Source organism: Triturus cristatus, chromosome 2_1, assembly GCF_964204655.1.
Source record: "Triturus cristatus chromosome 2_1, aTriCri1.1, whole genome shotgun sequence".
Classification (NCBI taxonomy): Eukaryota; Metazoa; Chordata; class Amphibia; order Caudata; family Salamandridae; genus Triturus; species Triturus cristatus.
In genome coordinates this window covers 462,952,332-462,979,604 of record NC_140581.1, presented here as the reverse complement: position 1 = coordinate 462,979,604, position 27,273 = coordinate 462,952,332, and the positions used below count along the sequence as shown (strand labels likewise).

General features: G+C 48.3%; 1 protein-coding gene across 1 annotated transcript in view; it reads left to right on the top strand.

The window, feature by feature from the left end:
* Positions 1 to 18,945, top strand: part of F2R (coagulation factor II thrombin receptor) — a 131,142-nt gene extending 112,197 nt beyond the window's left edge. Inside the window, exon 2 of the mRNA XM_085632280.1 lies at positions 14,641 to 18,945. Within this exon, the coding sequence (XP_085488406.1) occupies positions 14,641 to 15,839 (1,199 nt within the window). The 3' untranslated portion in view covers positions 15,840 to 18,945. The remainder of the gene's footprint in view (positions 1 to 14,640) is intronic.
* The last annotated feature ends 8,328 nt before the right edge of the window (positions 18,946 to 27,273 follow it).

Here is a 27,273-nt window from a genome sequence, read left to right as displayed (position 1 = left end):
TCGACACAGGAGAAACTCGGAAGCACAGACAGGCACTTAAAACTAATGTTGTACTAATACGTGCGAATAAGCTACAAACAGTCCTCCCTGGGAGCTGACGCAATCCCCTTGAGAAAAGGCAGGTTGTCATGAAACACGCGTCAGAGGTTTACGTTTCAAGGTCGCTCCTGTCTTGCTCTCTCCCTCTGGGCGCCTTCTCCACACTTGAAACAAAACCACTGCCCTTCAGAATTATTCTGCGGTTGTGGATCGGTTTAAGTGTAATCCTTTGTGGTTGGCTTCTGGCAGTTTCGTTGTTTTTATTTGAAGTCTGCCACCATGGAGGGTTTGAGGGGGGGAGGGTGTTTGCCTTCTTCTTTCTTGCACACTGTAGCTGCAATATAAGCGATTTTGGGCCACCTGCAAGGGTGAGGAGGACCACCACCAGCCTTCTCTTACAGCATCATAAGACTCGTAGTCCTCTCTTAAGGTTCAAATGCATCTGACGAATGAGCCCTCAGATTGGAACACTTGTTTGGACCCCAATTAGATGAGGTTGTAGAGCGGATCACGCAGGACACCGTGAAAAGGCTTTGCAGCTCTTCTGCCGCATCACGTAATTTCCACAGGCGATTAATGTATCCAGCAGTCTTAGGCCAGAGGCCACTAGTCTTTCACATAAACAAAACAGCTGGCAACAGCTGCCCCAATGCTATGGAGACCAGTTTAAAGGCAACACTTGATCCCAAAAGTGGCTGCCTCAAGATGGAGTTTTCTTTACTGCCAAGGTATTAATCGGTTACCCTCACCTCCGGCCCCAGTTACAAGACACATGTTTTACCAATATTGAGATTTTTCCCTCCTAGGTTTGAGGAAAGGTCTATAGAGATGGGTGCTTGATGCAGTCTGACACCGTTGCACCCAGTTTGAACAGCAATCGCGTCAACCACTCCATACCGGAATAAATCATTTACAGGAAGTCATTCATTAATGAGGAATAGCGCAGTCAAAGAAATGTCGTCATCGGAAGGGGTAAGTAGGCAGCGTGCTTTCAAATTGGAGTTGAAGGTTTTGGGTATGAGGCAGCAAATAGTAAAGTTCCTTCTGAAGAGCCGTAGGAAAAGGGCGTGACTTTTCTGGGAGATGTGACCTGTTCCTAGCAGATCCCTTGGCTGGACATCTCTTGACTGGCTCAAGCAACTTCTAGGCAGAATTCTGAGACACTCTTCGTCTATTGCTGATTTGGATGCGTTAAACTCCAGTAAGGAAGTGGGTGGGTGATGAATTGTTGCCAGCCCAGGTCTTTTAACCCCAGTAGGTTAGAATGTGTTATGTAAGCCTCTGCTCCAACACTCATGGTGTGTGGGTCACCAGTGCACCAGACAGGATGCCAAATCCTACCCATGATTTCTACTCTGGGAATGTAGGATTGCCTGAAGTTCGGTGTAGCCACGATGGTGATTAATGTTTCTTCCACATACCAGCACAGCACACCCAGTTGTGCCTCATTTACCATGCTGAAGTATGCGGGAAATGATGGATAGAATACTTGAATTATTATTAGCCTCTAATTACTCGGGGCCACATCGCAATCCATCGATCAGTCTCAACCCTGCTCCATTAGGAACAGTCCAGCCCAAGCTGCCATGCCAGATCCTCCCTTAACAAACAACCCAAGACTGGCCTTGCCCTAATTGGGGTTCGTCAATTGGGTGCAGCGTGGTTGAAGTGGGCCTGTAAGCATGGGACCCACGTCTGGGCATACCCATCGCACTTAAGGTACACAAAATGATGGATGGAATGCTTTATTTATTCTCAATGACTGGTAATTATTCGAGCCTGCATCCTAGTCCATCGTTATTTTGCATACCATGCCACCTCAATTTGAACCCAGTCATATGCAAATCAGTCTCTTCTCCAGTAGAAACCGTTCCACACGATGTTTACATTGTCTGACTGTTGTCCTGTGCACATACCCAACCAATACACAACAAGGATGGTATGCATTCATTGTGATTATGAGGGAGGGGTAAGAATATGTCTGAACGATTGACAATTTAAAGATCCGTGCGTACAAATTATTTTTATGGACCATTTTTTTTCTGGATGATAATCTTTTTATTTGGCTTGTAAATTTCTTTTCTAGATAATAGTAACACGTTATGTATTGCTGTGTATATAGTTACAGCAAAGGCCAGATAGTTTTTCTGTCTCCACATGGTCCACTGACGAAATCACTACCAACACGGAAGCTGGATTCCTCCCCGCCCATCAGGACACTGATGGTCCTAAAAAGCAGTGTAGCCTTGAGCATCCCCGCACCGTCATCAACAATGATAGTCACGCACGAATGAGATGCACATGTGCCCCAAGCCTCTTTCTGAAATAGTTTTTCTTCTTGATCGAGGCCCATGGCGTCTGATAAACCGACCATTGGATAGTGACTGACATTGTACCATGCGATCTATAAGGAAGTCGATGACCCTAGCCCGGAATATCCATATCCCTTCTCTTTTACACCGTTTGACTGCACCAGTCCTTTCCTTTCGTATGTATATACATTAGATGTTTCAAGTATCCATTCATCATACATGTGCTGATAAGACCCTGACATCACACTAAGGGTTGAAATATCGTTGACTGATGGAACAAAGTGATGTTTTTCCTAAATTGGTTTTAGGTCCAGGCATAAATATAGATATATGGATATATATAGAAATATATATATAGATAGATAGATAGATAGATAGATAGATAGATAGATAGATAGATAGATACATATAGGCCCGCCGCACGTTTGCGGATCCTAGGCACCGGACTTCCAAGTGCCAAGGTCTTCAAAAACAAAGGGGTTATTGATTTCCACGAAAGCTGCTTTTAACCTCACGTCAACCCACTGTGGATTTTATTGCACTTACTTGGAAAATTGACACCAACCCACTGTTGTATAATATATTGATTGGACTGCCAATACCATAATGCATCAACTTGCATACGCAGAGTATGCCGTTAAGACACGCCCACTGGGGCAGTAACTATTTAATAAAGCAGGTGTTTCGAAACAAAGGTGGCTGTGTTTTATGCCGTGAGGTGACAGGCTGCATTTTGTGGAACCCTTGTTGGCAGAAGATTATCCTCCGCGGTGGCCCCCTCACATTGGGTAAGTTTAAGTTTTTTATATATATATATATATATATATATATATATATATATATATATCGCTTCCAATTTGCCATGAGCAATGAATCACACTCCAGCATAGTTATAGCCCATTTATTCAGGTACGGACAGCATCTGCTTACAGATTCCATAAGTAGCTGCAAAACAGGGATTAATAATAATAATAAAACCACTTATAGAGCGCCTGGTTACACTCAAAACGGTGTGTCCCCGCGCTTAAGAAATGCTATTGTCCCCCTGGAAGGCCAAGGTCCGAAACTAAATAGATCCTAGGATAAAGAAAGACAATTATTGACTTGGAAAAAGGTACGTTTTCAGCTTAAGTCTAAATCTAGCTTCAGAGGGTTCCATGCGCAAGTCAAGAGGGAGATTGTTCCAGTGCCTACTCACTAGAAGGCAAAAGGAGCTACCTCCCATCCTGGTCCTGCGTACGCGAGGGAGCTGGAACAACATCGCTCCAGCAGATCTCAGGTTACGAATAGGGCGATGGATAGTAAGGAGATTACGCAGGTAACCTGGACCTTTACCCTGGGCAATGCGATGGGCAAAACAAAGTGCTTTAAACTTGATGCGCTCCTCAATAGGGAGCCAGTGAAGTTTCCGTAATGCCGTTTTTCCAGAAGCCCTGCGAGGAAGAGTGAGTACCAGGCGGGCGGCTGCATTTTGGACGCACTGCAATTGATGTATGCCTTTTCTACTTAGGCCTAGGAAAAGAGCATTGCCGTAGTCCAGATGAGGAGTAACTAGGGCATGAATCAAAGTTTTCCTGGCACTAATGGGGAGCAAGGTAAGAACTTTCCGAAGAGTTTTTAATATTCCAAAACATTTTCCCGTAGTTTTATTAATCTGTTGTTTGAAAGAAAGCTCCGCATCTATCAAAACTCCAAGATTTCTAACGGAGTCTGCCGGGACGGGAATCGCACCTAATTCTGGGGGCCACCAAGCCTGGGACCAGGCCGAGGGGGATTTTCCAACCACCAACAGTTCTGTTTTATCGCCATTAAGGCGTAGGCAGTTGTTATTCATCCACTCTGCCACAGATCTCATGCAGTTGGAGAAGTTTTTGGCATCCTCTGACTGATTGTTGGTGAGTTTGATGATTAATTGGGTATCGTCAGCATATGTGACGATATCCACACCAAAAGCATCCACGATATGTGCTAGGGGCTCCATGTATAGGTTGAACAACGTGGGGCTCAGACTTGAGCCCTGTGGCACCCCATGTCTCAACTCACGCAGAGTCGATTTGTAAGGAGGACAGTGGACCTGAAAGCTCCTATTATCTAGAAAAGATTCTACCCATTTCAGGGCTGGTCCATCAACTCCCAAATCTGAGAGGCGAGACAGCAGCATCGAGTGCAGCACGGTGTCGAATGCTGCACTAAGATCTAATAGAACCAACGCTGCCGTCTGCCCCTCATCCGCAGCTTGTCTCAAACATTCAGTGGAGAAGAGCACCGCCGACTCTGTAGAGTGACCCGTTCTAAACCCTGACTGTGTGGGGTGGAGAAGCGAGTTTTCCTCAATGAACTTCATGAGTTGACTATTTACTACCTTCTCCACGACTTTCCCACAAAAGGGGAGAAGAGAGATGGGGCGTAGATTTTGTAACTGGGAAATGTGGATATTGGGTTTCTTTTTCAGGGGTATAACCTGTGCTGTTTTCCATGCGTTAGGCACATAGCACTCCTGGAAAGATAGGGAAATCAAGTGTTCAATCTGCTCAATCATGCAGTCAAATATTCCCTTACAACGATTAGGGGAGATCACATCCAGGGGAGAGCCGGTCTGAATGCTGTTAACAATGGTAAGTAAATCTAGCCTCTCAGGAACTCTAAAGCAAGTCAGATGAGGTATGGTAGCAGCATCATTTCTCACTACCGAATGTTTAATCGGCATGTTACCTGTAAAGGTAGCGTGTATTAAATCCACTTTATTTACGAAAAAATCTGCGATATCATCACATAATTCATTGGAAAAGATATCTTGGGCCTCTAATCTAGTAGGAACCGTAAGCTCTTTTTTTTTTTTTAAAAACAAATTTTATTATGTCAATATAGCCATCTCCATGCAGAGCCCTGTAACCCAGAGACGTCTGCCAAATCCTTCATACATGTACATAAAGGCAATAGACAATTGTATATTCAATAACTCCCCAACTCCCGTCCCAACTCCCTCCCCGCCCCCCAAACCCTAAAGATCGCACTTCCTACTGCTAGTCCTACTCTCCCCCCTCCATCCATCCCGCTCCCCCCTCACAGCGTACGCATCCCCGCACTGCCCCCCCAGGACCACCAACGTCCGTGTATAGCTGCCCCTATGGATCGATCTCCCTCTCTGCGGGGGGTTCCAGCCCTATGCCACGGTAGTCTGCCCATTGTTTCCAGATCTTAAAGTGTTTGCGTGGGCACCCCCTGGCCTCGAAGACGGGCCGCTCCAGCCCCATACAAAAGTCTAGGCCGTTCTTCCATCTCCTCATGGAAGGGGCTCGTGTCGCCTTCCACTCCCTTGCAATATCCCGCTTGGCTACAGTGAGACCCAGCAACAAGAGATGACGTTTATATATATTGCCCCCTATATCCTCCATGACATGGAGTAGAGCCAGTCGCGGCGAGCGGGGGAGCTCCCACCCCAGTACCTCCGAGAGGCACGCCAACACTCCCCTCCAGAATCGATCAAGGGACGCGCACTGCCAGATAGTGTGAAAGAATGTGCCCTCTTCCCTGCCGCACCTCAGGCACTCCGGGGATGCGATCAGCCCCGCCCGCCACAGCCGCACTCTCGTGAAGTACACCCGGTGCAGGTATTTAAATTGAACCAACCGGAGCCTCATGGCTATAGCAGCACCTCGCGGGGCGGCCAGCGCCTCCCTCCAATCCTCTTCCTCCAGAGCGCCCACCTCTGCCTCCCAGTCCCCCCGAAGTTTGCTCAGTGTGGGGGAGCTATGCGTAACAAGGGATTGATAGATCCTGGAAATTTTTTTATCCGGTAGATCCCCCATGAAGACTTTCGCCTCCAATGGGCTGAAGTCAGGGAGCGAATCCACTCCCACCAATGCGGGCGACAGGGCATGCCTGAGCTGGAGATATCTAAAAAATTGCTCACGTGGCATACGGAATTCCTTCTGTAGCTCAGGGAAAGATTTAAGTATCGTCCCTCGCATGACATCTCCCAGCGTGGAGATGCCAATGTCATCCCATCCCTTAAAACCTTGTAGGGCCGCCAATTGGGGTAGACGCCCATTGTGCCACAGGGGAGTCTCCCGAGTCAAGGTCCGCCACCATCCCATACGGCGCAAAGCCTGCCTCCAGATTTGAAACACTACCTGCGTGACCGGGGGCAGCGCACCCCTCAGGGACGCCGAGTAAAGGAGTGTATGCAGCGTGTGGCGTCCCATAAGTTGCCGTTCCAGCGCATATGCCGGGTCTCCCCTGTCCCCGTACCACCATTCGTTAAGGACTAGAAGATGTGAAGCTTGATAATATGACAGAATATCCGAGGTGGCCAGCCCTCCACAGTAGGTGGATAGGAAGCACGTCCGTATAGCCACGCGCACCTTACCCCCCTCCCACAGGAATTGCCCCAGCACCGAATGCACCTGTCTGAACCAACCTGGCTGAATCTTGTACGGGTGGTTCTGTAGCTGATATAGGAGTCGAGGGAGCGCCACCATTTTAAATATTGCCGATCGCCCATACAGAGTCAAGGGCATACGGGACCAGATTTTAATATCGGTGCGGACGCGCTCCCATACTGGGGCCACATTCCGCTCCCAGGAGACCGCCGGCACATCCGTCAAGAACACCCCCATATATTTCAGTCCCCCCACCGCCAACTGAACTGAAGAGGCCCACGCCCCCATTTTCGTGCGCTCTCCTAGCGCCCACAGGGTGGACTTGCGAGGGTTCATGTACAAGCCTGACGTTTCCCCGAAAACCTGCATAATGCGCAGGAGCCGAGGCTCCGTCCTGTCCACATCTGTAAGGAAAAGGAGGACATCGTCGGCATATAGCGCAATCCGATCAGACAGGCCCGTGGCCCATTCAAACCCCGAACCTGCGCGTCTATGCGTATCCACCTAGCCAGCGGCTCCATAGCAAGAGCGAAAAGATACGGGGACAAAGGGCATCCCTGCCTCGTTCCGCGTCCCAAGGAGAAAGTAGGAGAGGTCGCCCCCGCTACTCGCACCGCCGCCGTGAGGTCCGTGTAAAGGAGCGTTATGTAGGAAAGAAACCGGGGACCCAGATTCAGTCTGCGGAGCAATGCGAAGAGATAAACCCAGCTGAGGGAGTCAAACGCTCTATCCATGTCCGCCAGCAGCAAGGCTGCCGGCTGTCCTGTCCTCCGTATGGCCGCTACTGCCACCTGCGCCCTCCGAATGTTATGTCTGGTTGCCCGCTGAGGCATGAAACCCGCCTGGTCCGGGTGCACTAAGGTGGTGATATGCGGCAAGAGACGGTTCGCCAATGCTTTGGCCAATATTTTGGCCTCCACATTTAAAAGGGAAATGGGGCGATAGGAGGCGTGTTGGTCCGGGGGTCGGCCCGGCTTATGGAAAACCACAATTTCGGCGTGTCTCCAGTCTGCCGGGAGCGCCCCCCTATCTCTGGCCTCCTCGACCACTGCCCGATAATACGGGACCACTTGCGCGCGAAACCGGCGGAAGAATTCGCAGGGAAACCCGTTGGGTCCCGGGGCCTTGCCCGGGTTGAGCTCCCCCAGCGCCACCCCCAGCTCCTCGTCAAGGGGGCCTCCAACTGGTCCCTCACCTCGTCGGACACCCCAATTGGAGGCAGGTCTGCAAGAAACTTATCTATAGTGGCACCTGGTAAGCATTCCCGTGGGGCGTATAGGCCTGCAAAGTAGGCAGCAAAGTTCGCGGCCAAAGCCGGGGGATCCGTAATCGGCCTTCCTGCCGAGTCCCGAATGCCCGGCAATTCCTGGGCCTGGAAGGTGCCCTGACAGAGACGGTGCAACATTTTACTAGACTTGTCCCCCCACTGATACACGCGGCTGCGCGTCGCCAGCCAGATTTGCCTCGCCTCGTCGAGCAACAGAGCAGCCGATGTCTGTTGCGCATATAACAATTGCCGCACATTTCGCTCCCTCCCGTCCCCACGGCACCGACGCTAGAGTTCCTCCACTGTCGCCTCCGCCTGAACCAGTGCCTCCCTACGCTTCCTTCGGGCCGCCGCACACCAAGATATATCGACTCCCCGGAGGGCGGGCTTCATAGCCTCCCACAGGCTCGCAGCACTAGCGACCGACCCCTCATTGTCCAACAAATACCGAGCAAGCGCCTCGCCCATGTGGGCCCCATATTCTGCATCTTGCAGGTTCCATGTGGATAATCTCCAGCGAAACTGTGGCCTATCCCTACTGATACAGATCTCATCGGATATCGGGGAGTGATCCGACAGGCCTCGAGGCAATATCTCCGCCGCCACCACCCTATCCACCTCCGCCCGTGGGACAAAGAGGTAGTCAATCCGGGACAGCGAGTGGTGCACTGCCGAGAGGTAAGTATAGCCCCGCTGATCACCATGTTTTCGCCTCCACACGTCTATCCAGTCCATTCCCGTGACCAGCGAGCGTAGTTTCGTGGGGGCGCCAGTCCCGGGGTTACCCCCTGACCGAGATCTGTCTGTGGCCATGTCCATCACATCGTTCCAATCCCCACCCACTACAGATAAGCCATCCGGCAAGTCTGCTCGCAAGGTGAGCAGCTTCTCAACAAGGTTCCACTGCAACGGAGGGGGCGCATAGACACTGCCCAGGGTTAGGTGCTCCTCCCCAATACTGCCCCTGACAAACAGGTACCGCCCTTGTGGATCGCCCCACTGTCGTATGTGTGTATATGGTACCCTACGGTGTATTAGGATCGCCACCCCTCTCGAGCCCCGCGTGAAGCCCGCATGGAAGACATGCCGAAAGCCATACCTCTGGAAGCAGAGAGCCTTTGTTCCTAGGAGATGCGTTTCCTGAAGCAGCACAACATCCGCCCCCGCCCTTTTCGCCTGGTGAAGCAGTGCCCCACGCTTGATCTTATCCAGGGCCACCCTTACATTCCAACTAATAATCCGGAGATTTCCCGGCTGTAGGTGTCTATCCTGTGGCATGCCTGTCGTGGTAGAACATGGACCTCAGCCCAGCGGATTGGGAAGCGCGACAATGCAATTGCAGGGTACTAGCATCTACCGGAGGTGCAATCTGAAAACTAAAACATCCCCTCCCCAACAAACCCCTCACCCCATACCTCAAAGAACCATGAAGTATCTGTCGCGGCGAGACCGGACCCCATCCCCAACACTGGAATGTAGCCCGACCCGACCAATGGATCCCCAACTCACAGCCCATATCCGTAATGGAAGTCCCCCATCCCCATTGTCATGGCTGGGAGACCCACCCATAGCATGTCTCCCCGCATGCAGACCGTCACCACTGCTCCACAGCGCCCCATCCACCTTCTATATTCAGGGTTCAGGATCCTGGCTCCCCGGTACCGGATCCCCCCGGGAAGCGGCACCACCGGAGCGGGAGCGCCTCCGGGACCTAGATCGCCTGTTGCGTTTCTGGTGCAGCCCCTGAGGGCCCTTCCTCGCCGTCCCGCTCGATGACGAATCAGACCCCCCACCCGGCGGGGAATGAGGCCTCACTCGCACCGTCTCGTCTGTCCATCGAAACACCTCCTCTGGGGTGTCAAAGAAATGGGTGCGGGAGCGGAACACCACCCGGAGACGCGCCGGATACAGCAGGGCATATGGAAGTTTGAGTTCCCGCAGGCGGGCCTTCGCCGCGGTGAATGATTGGCGCTGCTGCTGTACCAGCCTCGTGTAGTCTGGAAATATCAGGATGCGAGCATTGTTGTAGTGCAGGGAGTCCTTTGCCCTAGCGTGTTTCAGGATAGCGTCCCGGTCCAGGTAGTTCAAGAACTTGGCTATGATGGGCCGCGGATGAGCCCCCACCGGTGGCTTCTGCACTAGCGCTCTATGGGCCCGCTCCACCACAAAGCAGCGGGACATGGCCTCAGGGGGAAGCCAGCCCTCAAGCCACTGTGTCAAGAAGCGTTCTGTGCTGCCCGCCTCGCTGCCCTCGGGAAAGCCAACAAAGCGGAGGTTGTTGCGCCGTGCCCGTCCTTCCGCATCTTCCACGCGAAGTGCAAGCCCCTTCTGAACAGTTTCCAGTTTAGCGACCCTCTGCTTCAACGTAGTAACGTCGTCTTCCACCCCGGAGATCCGGGATTCCGCCTCCGTGATGCGGGTCACCGCCGAGCGCATGTCTTGCCTTAACAGCATAACGTCTGCCCCAACCGCCCCTATCTTCGCGTCCAGCATATCCCTGGACTGGGTGATGGCCGCCAGGAGGGCTGCATTGTCCGGGACGGCCCCAGCCGGGCCCCCGGATGCCCCCGCTCCCGGGCCCGTGAATTTGTCTATGGGGCCCTGCTTGCCCGAACCACTCCCTCCTTTATCTCTCGTCATGGCGGCACTCGCGGCCCCACGCCGCTCCAGGATGGGTCAGACTGGGCTCAGGCGCGGATACCACGCGCTCCCGCAGCCCGACTGCGCTGCCGAAAGGGAGCCGCACCGTAGGTCCGTCCGCTCCCCCCTATCCTACCGCTCTCCGAGGGCTCCTCCACTCCGGCAGCCCCCCACCGCAATAGGGCCACGGAGCCACTACCAGCACTCGGCCTCCGCAATCTCAGTGGGGGGGCTCGCCGAAAGTTCCGCCATGTGGCGCATACGCATCGCTGGGGCCCAGCCAAGGACCCCACCACTCCCTTCCGGCAAGAAAGAGGACCCTCGTTGACGGGAGATCCACAGGCCCCACGGGCCTCTCAATGCGCCGTCTAGGCCACCCCCGCCAGGGCCACGCAGGGGTCCAGAGCCACCTCTATACTGTATCTCCCAGTGCTGCCGAGGGGGGGGGGGGGGGGACCCGATCTCTGCCCCCGCGGCCCGCCTTGGCCGCCGATCCCCTACCCGGTCACCGGAAGGCCCAGGGTGTCTCCAAAACTGCGGGCGAGTCCCCGCGGTCCACCCGACCGCCGATGGGGTGGGCACGCCGGCCCCCACTCTACCTCGAGTCGCGGAAGAGAGCAACCCCCCTCCCCCGTGGGCCGATTGCACCGCCGCCCCCCCCCACTGCTGAGTGTTCCGAGGGGGGGGGGGAGATAGACAGGGGGGGCCCCAACACCTCAAGGTGCAACACAGCAGGGCCCAAAATCACTCGCGCGGTGTCCCACCCCCGCGGGCCGATTGCTCCGCCGGTCCCCCACACAAGAGAGGCGATGCCCGCTAGGAGGGGGGGGGGGGGAAAAGCGCTGCCTCAACCCCGGGCCCGCAGGCCGAGACAACCAGCGCCCGCAGAGCCTGCCGCCCACGCCGTCACAGGGTCCAGAGCCAGCTCCCCGCCCGCTCCTTACCCGCGCGGCCCGAGCTGACCGCCGAGACCTCGCCAACGTCTGTGCCCCCGGGCTGCCACTGAGTCACGGGGCCATCCCTGGCGCTCGCTCCGGCTCGCCCGGACCTCCGCTGGTGGCTGAGCGACTCCGCCACGTCGTGCGACGATGGGCTGGCACCGGCTACATCCACGACAGTCCCCGGCTCCTCGTCTTCCTGCCAGGCCGCTCCCAGGCACCGAGCCCCCGACTCCGTCCAGGCACCGCAGACCCCCGGAGGATCCTCGGGGCCGACTGCGGGACGCTACGGCCAAATATCATCCGCTGCTGAGGGACACTGCATGCGGGGGAAGAAGGATAATTGCAGGATTATCGGTGGGCTGGACGGAGCTCACTCAGCACACGTTCGCCATGTGTAAGCTCTTTATAGATTGAAAAAAGTTCCTTAGTGGGATTTTTTGCCGATTCAATACGTTCTTTGAAATGAGCGCCTTTGGCTGCTCTTACAAGTTTGTGATAGGCTTTAAGTTCTCTTTTATAAATCAGCTTATCCTCAGAATTGTAGTTTTTCCTCCAACTACGTTCAGTATTTTTACATTTAGCTTTTGCTTCTTTAAGTTCTTTAGAAAACCAGGGGGCAGTCTTAGTTTTCTTGGCGGGGGGCTTGAGTGTCCATGGCGCTACTATGTCCAAAGCCCTAGACATCCATTTTTCATAATCAGCCCAAGCTTTAGACCGAGTGTTACTGGGAGACGGGGATTCTTTAAGTAGAGCGGATTTATAGTTTTCCTTCGTAAACTTCTTCCAGTCTCTACGCTTCTGAGGTTTAGGTTTGATCATACTATAATCCTGTGGGCCAATTTCAACCTCAAATGGAATAGCGAAATGGTCTGACCATGTAATTTGCAATGGTGAGGCAACTTTAATCCCTTCCCAGTTAGCAAAAATGGGGTCTAGAAGGTGGCCCAATTGATGTGACGGGGATGTAGATTGCAGTTTGAGCGAATGTGATTTCAAAGCATCTATCACAGCCTGTGCCTCCTTACAATTAGGGTCCTCGAAATGAAAATTGAGGTCTCCCAAAATAAGAAATTTCTTGTAGCGAAGTGCATGCTGAGATATCAGCTCTGTCAAATTATTGCAGAACTGTGAAGTCTTGCCTGGGGGCCGGTATAACAAGAGTCAATTAATAACATTTTTTGGGTTGGCTTTAATCGTAAAGAAACCACCCTCACTGTTGGATAAAATAGCCTTCTCTAAGGTACAGTGTAAGTCGTTTTTATAAATCATTGCCAATCCCCCACCTTTCTGCCTTTCTCGATCAATTCTAAGCAGGTTGTATCCTACGGGAACAGCTTCCAGGGTATCGGGCGTTGAGGCTTCATCTAACCATGTGTCTGTTAAAAAGAGAACATCAAGATTACCCTCAAGCACCAAATCATATATTTCTAGTTTGTGTTTTTTGAGGGATCTGCAGTTTAATAGTGTGAGCTTCATGTTTAATAGCCTCAACTCCTCCTTTCTATCCCCCGCAATGGAGAAGCCGCAGGTCGCACATTGTAACAAAGGAGAAGCCAATGATAGAATATGGCGGCAGCTGTCTTGCACACTGGGGCGAAGGGTAAGTAGGTCACTTATAGTATACCTAATGTGTGTTATGGTATTTCTGTCATTAGAGACAAAAGAGGCAGGGGTACTGGCCCCGAGCCCCGGTCGGTCGCGGACGGGCGCAGACGGGCTTGCCTTAGGCGCGCCCGCTGCGCCCGCCTGCTGCGCGGACGGGGAAGTGACATCCTTATATTCAGTACAGTACGTAACGAAAGCGTCCAACTACTGGACCGCTCTCGTAATCGTTCCCCCAAGATGGCTACCCTCCTAGCCTGCCGGCGCCAGCACCTAACTCAGCTGCGCCGGTCAGGGAATAACAACGAGGGGCCACGGAGCAGCGAGAACTTGCACAGTAGCGCCAACAGGTAAAAATGGACAGTTTAAAATATTTTACACAGTTTTAAAAATGCTTCTGCAAATAGCGAGTTAGTGCCCGTAAGCTGAAAGATGACAGAAAGATAGCCCCCGGCTTCCGCCTCAGGGGTGAGCAAGAGCAAGATTAAGCCTGACGCGTTTCAAAGGACACAGCCTTCTTCCTCAGAGGCTCCCAATCGCAGTTTGTGCTACTCTCCGGTTTAGTCCCATAAATATTGCTAAATTCCACGCCCCCTATGGGCTGCTCCGTTGAGACCGCAGGGCATTCTGGAACCAAGAGTCCGGAAAAAAATGCCACACTATATTTCTCCCGGCAACAAAGTCCTGGATGGGCCGTGGAATTTAGCAATGGACGATTGTTCTTAACTTGCCTTACTTATTTCATGATAATGAAGTGTATGGAAAAGAGGTATTGGGAAATCTGAGGTTGGTGTATTTCTTTTTTGTCTCCTAAACCTCTGTAGTAGAATATACACATACAGTCATCTTCCCCCTTTCCTCCCCATTGTTTGCCATTTGTTATTCCTCACTCGCTCTTTCTTCTGATCTCATCTACAGCGCCCTTCCTCACACGTGTCATTCTCTCGTTATTGCTCCTTCCCTTACACAGTCGCCTGTTTTGTGTCTTCTCAAGCACCCCCCCCCCCCCCTCATCTCCTACTTCATTTTGTCGCTTACTGGTCTCTCACTGTCCCGTTCTCTTTAGATCTAGCACCCCTTTCCTACTTGTTTGTGTTTGCATAGTACACCTGTCCTTTCCTCTCACAGGCACCCTTTTTAATTACATTGCCCTCCCTCCCTTACCTTTTCTCAACGTTTAATATTGCTCACTGAAGCTCCTCAGTGAGAACATAGGAGAAGCAGAAGACGGATTGAAATTTAATGCATAATGAAGATGTTTGTTAATAGTCTATGGTGGTTGTTGTAAAGTAAGGCCTGTGTGTGCCGTGCACTTTACTTGTACTTCATATATATTGTAGGGTGTATGAAACAAAATCTAGTCAATAAAGTAGGGCAAATTATCTATTGCTCTGCATATGAAATTTGCAACTATTTCTTTTCTTCCACTGAAGTTCTTTTCATTGTTTCTTTTGTAGGTTCCCAGGTGTTGAACAACAGCATTATAAGAACCTTCTACAATTATTACAAGCACGAACCATATGAAACGATTCCACTTTCAGACTTGGAGGGTGAAAATGATTCAGATGACGGATCAGGACTTCAGAATGTACCTTTCCCTCGCATTGTCAAGATCAAAACTGAAAAAGAAAAAGCGATCTCAGAAGAGGCAAAAGGCTATCTGACCAGCCCGTGGCTCACTCTGTTTGTTCCCTCTGTGTACACGGCGGTGTTCTGCATCGGCCTCCCTCTCAACGTCCTGGCGGTCCTTATGTTCTTATTCAAAATGAAGGTTAAGAAACCCGCTGTGGTTTACATGTTGAATCTGGCATCTGCTGATGTCCTTTTTGCGAGTGTCCTTCCATTCAAGGCGGTATACCACTTCTCTGGCAATGACTGGGGTTTTGGGCCAGGACTGTGTCGTTGTGTCACAGCGGCCTTCTACTGCAATATGTACTGCTCGGTCTTGCTGATGATGTGCATAAGCGTTGACCGCTTCCTAGCCGTGGTCTATCCCATGCAGTCGCTCTCGTGGCGCACTCGAGGCCGTGCCTCCCTCATGTGTATAGTGGTCTGGATTTTGTCTGCTGCAAGCACTATCCCTCTCCTTGCCACCGAGCAAACTGCAAAGTTACCAGAGTTGGGTATAACCACCTGTCACGATGTTTTAGATCTTGCTGACCTCAAAAACTTTTATATGTACTATTTCTCTGTCCTCTGCTCTGTTTTCTTTCTTTTGCCTTTAGTGATCACTGTGGTCTGTTATATAGGTATTATCCGATGTCTTAACACCACTAGCATCGAAAATAGTGCAAAGAAGACAAGAGCCTTGATTTTGGCTTTAGTCGTCTTCTGTGTTTTCATTATCTGCTTTGGACCTACCAACGTCATTATGCTGATCCATTATGTCCGCTATTCTTCTGGCTCCAGTGAGGTGATGTACTTTGCCTACATCCTCTGTGTGTGCATCAGCAGCGTGAGCTGCTGCATTGACCCCATTGTTTATTACTACGCTTCCTCCCAGTGCCAGAGACACCTCTGCAATCTGTTGTGCTGCAGGAAGCCCTCTGACACAAGTAGCAGCGGCAGCTCTGGCCCGCTGATGATCCGGCCTAGTAGAATGGACACCACCTCTACCAACGTCAACAACAGCATCTACAAAAAGTTGTTGACCTGAATAGCTTAACCACACACAGAACACTTATTTGACCTTGAGAACAGTTGTCAGACAGCTACAGGACATAGCAATTTATACTTAAAATTGTGTTCAAGTTTTTTTACAGTAGCATAAGAGTTAGTAGCTGTCTTTGCCACATATGGATGTCAAGACAATAAATGCATCCACCATTCTGTGGGCATGAGACGCCTTATGAAATAGGTGCTTAGTTAATCCAAGGAAAATGATGTTTAAAATGTAAGTTTTTTTTTTTTGCTTGAGATAGTGAGATCTAATGGAGTCAGGTTTGCCAGTCTGTGCTAATGATCGGATTAGTTACTACACCCCACAGCCAGGAATACTCCTGCTTGGTTCCTAGGTTAGCAAAATGTAATGTAAAGCTCCCAACCTGAAAGGAAAAGTGCCTTGATCTCAAATGTGCAGGTGTAACCAAGACTTCCATTGAAATGGGATGGACAGAATAACAATTTGTGTACAGCTGCAGTAGCATGATGTCCACAGTTTGAATTATTCACACAAAACTTATCTCTCCATTTACCTCTTGACTCCTTCCACATTCCTAGAGAAGCCCGTTGAACAGGAAAATTGCACTCCGCTGGATGCGGTGTAGTTGGCGACAGATATGCACTATTCAGTAATTCTCACACACTCCAAGCTAGATTTTTTGTTTAGTGGGGAACTAATGATAAACCCGTGGTAGTTTCTTTTTTTTTTTTTCTGATAAGAGGTTGAAAAGGTGCTCCAAATCGAGGTTTGGAAGAACACACTTAGCAGTCTCTATGAACAAAACCATTTCTAAGCATGCATAGTTTACGGCTCTTTAACTGCTGTTTACCTGTGACAGCTATTAGCAATTTCTTCAAAACAGCTCCTTGAATCAAGTGCCAGAGCCAAGACTTGAACTAACAACTTGTTAATTTTACCCTAATTAAATAAAACACTTTAGCATGCATAATGTTAACCATTCCTTTTTTCCCCGCATGCACCCCAGTCTTTGGGCACATACAGTAACAGTGTAATAGAGCTAGACAAACACTGTAAACCCAAGTGGACCCTTAACAAAACCGATCATTTTGGCCTAGGGCCTCTCCACAATCGAAGAGACATTTTCACAAGACACGAAGGCTGTTTTGTTTGGCCAAACTCCATTTACATCGTGTGACATTTGTGAGTATTGCACCTACAGAGGAATTAAACTCATGAATAATCTTATATTGGGAATTAGGAACCCAGAAACAAACACAAATATATATATATATATGCTGCCACACACAAAACAGTTAATTTTATTTCCCATTTTCTAATTTCTTGGGTGCCTTTACCATTCATCTGGTTCATTTTAAATTAATTCTTCAAAAGTACTTATTCATCCAACAATTATTCAATCCGATTCCACAGTTGATTACGTGATACATCCTTTTTCAGCCTACACACACACACACACACAATCTCTAGGCGTTTCAATATGCCCTTAGTCCCTTTTTCATGACTGTGTATATTATAAACTGCAAGACACAAATATTGTACATTTTCTTCAACCACATGAGACTCACGTTTCAAGTGATGTTGGTGATCTCGTATTTACGACGAAAAAAAAAAGTCAGCGGGGTGTATTAAGCTAAATGCATGTCTCTAGTGGTTTCCTGTAACGTTGTGGTCCCCATTAATCAGTTCTGTGTACTATTCTCTTCTCTTACCCATTAGCCATCACATTTAGGAGTCCTGAGTCACAGAGATAGATTTTTTGAAAACCTAAATCTACTCAAATGTTCCCTCCTTTTCATTTCGAGTAGTTTTGTGGTTTTTGCAGAACCAAATCTACAAAAAATGAAGATTCATTTGAGTGTAACTACATCGTTTTTTTTGTCCAAATGCACCACTTTACAGTTCTCTACCTTAACCTATTTTCTTTGACTCTCGCACGAATTATTGTTCCCTGTGGAGAAAAGTGCACTGCCTATAAATACAGGGACGTTGAGGAATTTTTTGCACTCCATTTGCACATTTTCTAAAAGCATTTTTTAAACCTTTATTAGGAATGTAAAAGAGAAGGAAAAATCAGTTGTAAATGCTAAGGTACAGGCAAAGTTACACATTTTATGGGTGTTTACATTTGCAGGGGTTACCGCATCCTTCTTCTCCAGATAAGCTATGTTCTTTCTTGATCCCTAAATTTAGAACATTTGCAATAGGGACGCACTTTCTGCTATTGTACGTGTAGTTTGCCCCCAGTAAAATTCTACTGATCCTAGTTCTGTAAAACATAACGTGGCATTGCAAACATAAATGAATTTGTTACCATATGCCTGCAACGTAGATGCTCCAAAATGTTTGGAAATCGGGCTTTTAATGATTGAAAGTAGCCCTGCTTATGTAGAAACCAAAGGTGCATTTCTATGTAAAATATTGATGTCTTATTCAATTTCTAATCAGGTTATTAATCCGTTTTTTGGAAGCAGAGTAACACCTCTCTCACTCATTCCCCTATTCCCCTTAAATCCCTTAATTTACTTTCGATTATAAAGGTCTAATTTGATGAGCAAAATTAAAGTTCCTTTGTTGTTCCTAAAAGTTGCTGAACTATTATGAGTTCTTCGGCCAGATAGGCATAGACTCATTACCTTTTGCCGCCTAAACCTCAATAATGAAAGTAGCTTTTTGAGAGTAGGAAGATCTCAGTCCCTGATGGTGGCACACTTTCTTTCAAGGATATTAGTGTTGTCACAGTCCTTGCGTCAGTGAGCATTACTATATCACATGTTTTCGTTTATCTCCTTCCACATGTTTAGAACTTTGGACCCACATCAAATAAGCATCAACAATTGTGTCTTTAAAATGTATGCGAATATTTTCTATCATTTTTACTTGTGCAAACCAACAGTTATTTTTGTACTATTTAATGAAACCGTTTGGTTACAGATTATATTGTGTAATGTATGTACACGTGTTAAAGTATTTTGTGTAGTTTGTTACTGATGCAGAACTTAGCTTGCAATTGTCTTGGATCATAATATCGCTGCTTCCAAATGGTAGAATGCAAAGCAGGTACACTCGTTATTAGGTTATTCTTTAGCTTTAATAAATGTGACATGTTTATATACAAGTGTATTATGTGTCCTTGTGTGCTTTAAAAAATGAACTCCCACGTCTCACTCTACAGCCCAGAAACCAGTCACTATTTCAACCTTAAATAGGATGCCTCATATTTGTGTGCATTTTCAAGTGGCAGTATCATTTCCAAATACTTCTTTATTTCTGTTCATTTTAAAAGATTTTTTGTCTTTTTATATCTTTAAAAAAGGATTGAGCTTTCTGTCTCCTTTTCTGCGCAGTAACATGGTGTAAAGTGCAGCTGCAGTTCCTTGGCATCTTGAGGTAATGTAACATCATTGTGATCAACCAGCTTCTTTCACAAGGAAGTCGACAAGGAACACATTCTGCTAATTTCCACATAAAAACATTGTTTGTTACAAAGGAAAAAATAACATTTTCAGTGTGCGTGTTTTGGGAACCGGCTCTCATACCTACACCTTTGTTCCTTCATAGTTTTATACTCCGGCTGGTTGGTACTTTTCACTCAGTTAGCATTCCTAGACCCAGGACTAAGTGACCCTTTAGCATAGGGATTATCTGATAGAGACTTTTAGCCGCAGATTCATTACCTTGGAATTATTCCCAGACATCAGACTGGATCCTGAAATTTTTTCGTGAACGGTACCCCTGCACATCAGCAGGTGGCATTGTTTAGTTCCCCATGGAGTCGTTCATGCTGGAAGTGATGAGTGTGGTGCCTATAGAGGCGCCACCTTAGTGTGCTGAGATCTACCCCCAGTCCTTTTTTGACATTTTGTTGAAGTCTTTTTTGAGATCTTTTCCTGGTGTAACATGATGTCAACGAGGAGGGCCGGTTGCAGGCTTTCGGCACCTGTCACCGGCAGATGTCAGCGACGGACCCGCACCTTGTTTGCCTCTGGCACCTAGAGTGTGACCATGACTTAAAGACCTGCATCGATTGCCACCCCAAAGCCTGGAGCGGGTGCTCACTCAAGCTCCATGCAGCTTGACGTGCGACGGTCTTGATCCCAGTAGAGAGGAAGGTCCTGCGATCGCTCGGGGAGCCCGAGATCCTGTTCGTGATTGAAGTCTCCTTCGGGTAAGTCCCAAAAGAAAAATAAGAAGTTGAAGAGTTCTTCAACTTTGCCCTGTTCGTCAAACTCATCCGACGAGACGAGGAAGCTTTGTCATTTGAGGCCTGGCTCTGCAGTTAAGCCTGGCCCAGCTCCGTGCCTCCCAGAGCGACCCCCACCCAACTTCGTGAGTTCTTTGATGCCATGCACCTCACATTTGGGTGGCCCGTTTCTGGTGGTGCGCCTTCGGGCCCCGTAGGTTCGGGAGGACCCCGACTGGTTCTCTGCCAGTGGGTCCATTTCCAGCTCCAGTCAGACTCCGTGGATCCACGGATGGATCCAGACCGCCGCCAGTTGTACCATCTTGACCTGCGCCAGTACCGATGGCGATGCTCATGACTTTGTCCTCATTCTCATCCCAACTACGACATGGAGCTGGAGGCATGCCATCAGGCACTGACTGGAGTCATGGGCTGGGACTTGGGGAGGAGTGGTAGGGGGTGCTGGACCCTGAAGAATTCCAGCTCCTGGGCTCTAACATGGACTGTTGTGAGGAATTGGCGGATGCCAGCGGACTGGACACCTCTCCAGATACTGGTATGGTATCTCCTCCTACCATGGTTACGGAGGAGGGAGCCTCTTTTGCTGAGGTGGTGAGATGGGCGGCCGATGTCCTTGACCTTAGCCTACCCTCAGCGGAAGTCAAGACTAACGTCTTGACAGAAAGTCTTCACCCTTGAGTGACCTTCTCAGAACTACTTCTCTAAATTAAATGAAGCTCTCATGAACGCCCTGCTTGGGACTTGTTCCAAAACCTGCACCGGAGCTCCTGTGAACGGGACGATTGCCTGCCGCCACCACCCCACCGCGTATGAACCCAATTTCCTCACGCAGCACCCCACCCCAAAGAACTTGGTGGTCCAAGCTTCCACCTCCCTTGTAAATCCTGACACATTACCTACTGCTCCACCAGATAGGGAATCCAAGAGGCTGGTTACCTTTGGCAAGAAAATGTTTACTTCCACCAGCCTCACACTGTGGTCCGGTAACGCCGTGTGCTATTTGGGCCGTTGCACTGTGGGATTAAGTTGCACAGGTGCTGCCCATGGGCCCGTAGGAGGTACGGGCCCTTCTTTCCCAAGCTTTTACAAATGGGAGATATTCAGCCAAGTTCACGATCCGATGTGGTCTGGACACGACCGACTCTCTGGGCAGAGGGGTTTCTTTGTCAGTGGCCTTATGGCACCACACTTGGCTAAGAACAACTTGCTTTTCGAAGGATGTCCAAGTGTCAATTATGGACATGCACTTTGATGGCTTCTTTCTGTTCGGAGACAAGGTGGACTCTGCGCTAGAGCGGTTCAATGATAGCAGGGCTTCGGTCCGGTCCTTTCGCCTTTCCATGGCCTCTCGCCAACCCCAGTCTGCCTTTCGCTCCCGTCGTGGCCAACGAAGGGGCTTCCAGCCGCGCTTTCACACGCCCAGCCACCACGGCGTACAAGTTACCCAGGCTGTCCTTGGCGGAGCATGCGGTACCCACAGACTCAGTGGGTTAGGCAGCCAGAGGTTGGGTTAGTCCAATACATCCCCACCCCCAACGGCAGCCTCCAAATCCCTTTAGTTTGACCTCTTACCTTCATAGGAAACCAGTAGAAGGCAGGCTACGCCATGACCCGCCCCACTGGAGGTCAGTAACATCAGTGTTCAAAGGGGCTACTCCCTGACCTTCGTGGCCTTCCCTCCACCCATGCTACCCACTTGTGACAGGCTGACGGAGAACCATTTCTCCTTTCTCTGCCAGGAAGTGACAGCTCTCTTTAACAAAGGATCCCTAGAGAGGGTGCGAATACTAGAAGAAGGTGGTGGTCGTTGTTCCCTCTACTGTCTGGTGCCCTAGACCTGTGCCCTCTCAATTTCTTCCTCAAAAGGAGGGATTCAAAATGTTCATGCTTGCTCAAGTCTTGTCGACCCTGGATCCGGGAGACTGGGTGGTATTGTTGGACTTGTAGGACTTACTTCCACATTCACGACCTGCCTGCCCACAGGCGCTACCTACAGTTAACGGTAGGCAACAAACAATTTCAGTTTGCTGTGCTCCCTTTTGGCCTTACTAGCACTCCTGGGGTGTTCACCAAGGTGTTGGCTGTGGTGGCAGCTCATCTGTGGAGATCGGGGTGCAGTCTTCCCCTATCTTGACTACTGGCTTTTGAAGGTGGGCTTACCCCAGGCTGTCGTCTCCCCCCTCCAGACTACAGCGGACCTCCTGCACTTGCTGGGGTTCATTATCAATGTGCCGAAATCGCACCTGACTTCCTCTCAAACCCTCCCTTTCATCGGGGCTGTTCTGGACATGGTGCAGTTTCTTGCCTAGCCTCCCGAACGGCCAGTGCAGGATATTAAGACCATGATACCAATGTTTCAGGCTCTATCCGGGATTTTGGTGAGACTGACTCTGTGGCTGCTGGGACTTGTGGCCTCCTGCATCCTGCTTGTGACACATACCCACTGGCATATGCAACTATGTTCCAAACAGTGGTTCATGAGCTAAAATAACAAAATATAAACCAATCCATGAGAAAAAGAAAAGGAAAGAAACTATGCTAGCATAATTTTGCAATGACCATGTACATAGATGATCTCAAAAATGATATTTAATATAGATTCAATATGATACAAAAGAAAAACACAATAATAATAAGGGCGCTCAAACAGTTACACAAACAATAGCAAAATAGTGAACATTGACTAGTGTAAACAGAACAAACAATGGCAGAGGAGAAACATAAGACTACAACAATTAACACATTACACAAAATAACAATTGTGTTCTCTCTTAATTAGGCCACTTTTTTTAGGCGTCATCGGCGTTTCGACCCATGATTACTTTGAGGGTCCTCTTCAGGACAAAAAGACTTCCAGAGTGACCACTTTCTTTTCTAAAAAAATGAAATCAGTACATGGGTTTACAGAATAATATTTTTGGGAAATTTTTGCTCAGTGTGAGTGTGTGACAAAAGATCAGAAAAAGTGAATAAAGATAAAAGTAAAAATAGAACAGGACCTAATACCCGAGAATTCAAAAGCATGTGCAGAAAATTAAAAGAACTTGTGTAGAAAGGGGAGAAAAGAAGAACAAAAGAACAAGGCTAGACTAATCACCTCAATGGATCTCCATCATGTACACAAGGGGGGCAACGCCAATCTTCCTGTGTCTGGCCAAAATGCCAAGATTAGAGGGGAAATCCTACAACTATCAAAAATACAGTTAGACTATTATACAGAATTCATAGTTCGAGATAAATTCATACCTTCAAGGAGGTTATAATTCTTTTTAAAAAAAACATCATACCTGTTGGTGTGCCAGCAAGAAATTGAACCGCATTAATTCAATCAGAATAAAACACTAGACCAACTCAGGTTGCCAAGGTAAGTGAGAAGTTCAACTCAGGTTATTAAAGGCATATGCAGGCTTTTCAGTGGAACCTGAAGTTCCAGTGGTCGCAGCATCAGGAGAATCACTCTGACATGGTCCAGATCTCGGAGGGAGCTGCAAAAGATCTGCAGTGGTGGTTAAGATACCGTGATTAGGTCAGCCGCAGACCCCCCTCCCATCCCAACCAACTCTAACAGTGGCAACAGATGCGTCTCTCCTGGAATGGGGCGGCCATCTCGGAGAGGTGGAGATCAGAGGCCTCTGGCAGAACCCGAATTCGACATCAACCTTCTGGAGCCTTGGACTGTCTGGGTGGCATTAAAAGCCTTTCTGCCCTCCATCAAAGGAAGTCTAGTACAGGTGTTCATGGACAACACCACCGTCATGTGGTACTGCTACAGACAGGGCTAGTGGGGTTGTGGACGCTTTATCAGGAGGCCCTGCATCTTTGGACATGGCTGGAATGCCCGACAGGTCCCTGGTGTTTTAACAACTGGCGGGCTCTGTGAACGCCAGTGCGGACAAACTCAGCCAAAGATGCCTAGCAGATCACAAAAGGCATCTCCTTACGGAGGTGGTGTAAGGTTTCTTTCACCATTGGGGAGAGCCTTGGTTATATCAGTTTGCCACCGCCGAGAACGCACAATGTAAGCAGTCCTGCGCCCTGAAGTTGCCAAGGTGACTCTCACTCGGAGACGCTTTTCAACAGTTTTTAAGCATCTAGAGCGGGTTAGTGGCTGACTAGCAGACGGACGCGTCTAATTTGTGGCGATCGTTTTGACGGCACCACCCTTTTCCAGTGTGAACAAATTACTTCCAAGAATAGACCATCCAGTAAGGTGTCCGCTGACACCACCCTAATTGTGACATCAGGAATTCATATCCTGTATCTCTTGCTACCAGGCCGCCATTCCTACTATTTGTCCTGATGAAGACCCGCTCTAGATGCTTAAAAATTGGCACTACTTCATAGGGTCGAAACGTCGACGTTGCTCACTCAACTGGTCCACGCAATCCCACAATTAGAACTAGCAAATTATATCCTGTTGTGGTTTATGCTCTTGAATTTGGACCCTCTTTGAAAAACTGTGTCCATCACTGTATATATATGATATATGTTATATGTGAATTTGTGGTCAACACTGTCATTAAGTATGTCCAGTCACTATTTGTCTCATGTTTTATGTGTTTTATGGTTGGTTAGTCCTGTTAATATTTTGCTAAATATTTGGTTGAAACAGAGTAAAAACGAATTGAATTTCAGAAACTCTTGCTTTGGTCTATGTGTGTGTCATTGTGTTATTCATTGAATGATTATTGAAATATTGATCTTATCTATTGAGTACATGTCTAACTAAGGTTAGGTGATTTCCCAACAGAACCATTGTTTTTTGTTTCGTTGACTTTGTTTGTGGGAAACAGTTTTGCAGACCCACCTCCAGGGATGTATTGATTGGGTATCTATTCTAAGGTAAGGAATCTGCAGCTAGAAGTCTCTATCAGTACCAATTGGACGTGAGAAGTTTTTTTTAAATATCTTCAAATTAGGAGTTTTTTTAACACTAAGAAAGGGGGGCCCGCCGGATTTGGGAATAATGCAATACTGGACAAAATAAGTAAGGGGGGGATTGCACAATACGTAGTTTTTATGCAATATTCGCAGAAGCAAAACCAGACGATATCTCCAAATATGACGCTAAATGGATGGGGAAGCTATCCATTGAATCGGGATTGTTTCAGGAATCATTGGTCCTTGGACATACCGTCCTCTGTTCAGCTCCACTTCAGGCCCAGCATTACAAAACAATATATGCTTTGTACTATACTCCTGCTAGAATTGCACAGTGGGGGGGCACCAAGGGGACTAGTTGCCCAAGATGCAACTCTTTAGGAGCAGATATTACTCATATATTTGCATCTTGCCCTCAGCTATATACATTAAGTCGGGATTTGGAAATGTTTTTAGCTACATATTTAGGTATCCAAGTCTCGCTTATGCCGACTTTGGTTCTGCTAGGGGTTAGCCCAGACCCAGGGGTCCCACATCGTGAATTCCTGTTTATAGCAATGGCAGTGTATAGATTAATTATTGCCAGGGCCTGGTTGGATACAAGACCCCCTGTCATGCATCAATGGCTGGCAAGCTTACTGTCCGCCTACAATTTGGAAAAAGCAATTTATGCACGCAAAGGCAAAAAAAAGAGGCAACTTGGGTTGAAAATTTGGGAGCCTATAAGGAAATGGAAGGAGGAAATGGTGTCAGCTTAAGGACTTTTTTTTCCTTTTACACTTCAACTTTTTCTCTGTCCCATCAGTATATATATCCATTCTTTCTTTTAAATGTTCCTTCAGGTTATGAAGTGATGATTAAAAACACCAATGATGTATGATTATTTTGTTATAAAGTAACGTCAATATTAATTGAGCTAATATTGTATATAGGTCTATTTCATTGCAAAGTACTGGATAATGCTGTGATAATGATGTATTAATGATGAAAGATAAGTAAAACTTAAAAATAATAAAAAAAATAAAAATAAAAATAGAAGTTTCTATCAGATGAGCAAGTTACTTACCTTCGGTATCGCCTTATCTGTTAGAGACTCTGTCTAGCTGCAGATTCTTTACCGACCCACCCATCCTCCCTGCTCTGCAAGCAGATTTCTAAGGACAGGGCTGTTCCCCTTTCAGAGCCTTAGTTTTCCACACCAGTAGTCCGTGTTCTTCATGGCTCCACGCTCCTGGCATGAAAAGTCACTGAAAGAAACTTACGTCCGCGTGCAAGGGTGGCACCTGTATAGGCATGTCACTTCCAGTGCAGACGATGCCACCTACCGGCACGCATGGTTACTGCTCACGAAAAACTTTCTGGATCCAGTCTGATGCCTACAGCTAATTCTAAAGTAAGGAATCTGAGGCTAGATAGTCTCTACCAGATAAGGTGTTACCCAAGGTAAGTAACTTGTTCAACAGCCCCTTCGTATTGGGCTCAGCTGAAGCAAACAAGCAGCTCATGGATTGAAACCTCGAATGAATCGATACTATTGGTAATCAATCTGGGCACATTCCAGTACATCATTATTTGCCCACTATGCCACTCTAAACTGAGACATGCCATATGCAAATTGGACTTGGTCCTGCTCTAATAGGAAGAGTCCATCTAAAATTCTAGGTCACATCCCCTCCAGACAGGAACACAAGCAACCTCAGACAGCTTTCAGCCTACGTAGGTCTCTTGTCTGTGAACTATATTTTGAGTCTTGTGCTACAGTAAGCATAGGATCAACATCTGGGCATGTATGTCAGACTTCAGTTATCAACTGCTACAATCAGTAAGGTGACAGAATGAATGGTTGTATTAATCTCAGCCACAGGTGATTGCTTTTTTTTCATCCACTGAACCACTCTAGACAGAGACCTGATACATGGTAATCACTGTGAAATCCTGTGGCGTAGTCCGAATGGGACCCATATCTGGGCACACCCGTTACACTTATGATGTCAGATGCAACAAACACAAAAGCTCTGGGTGGCATGCACAAATTAGTCTCGACCATTCGCTATTGCTTGGGGGACGCTTTCCAGCTCATAATTTTTGTCCACTGTGAAGAGTCTGGGATTTTACTCAAGGTCTGCAGTGGTTGGATTTCTAGCCTATGAGTGCAAGGACCTAGTTCAAAATAAGTAGTTGACGTTCGCCCGGAGGACGAAACTCTTGCGTCAAGTCTTCATACGCCTTGAGGCAACCCACAACACACAACCTGGGGACGTCTGGAAACGCCGGATAAGAAACCCTGCGGGAGTGCAACTTGGTGCGACGGCCCACCTTGAGGGTAACCCCTTCCGGGGAAAAAACCCTTGCAAAAATGTCTAA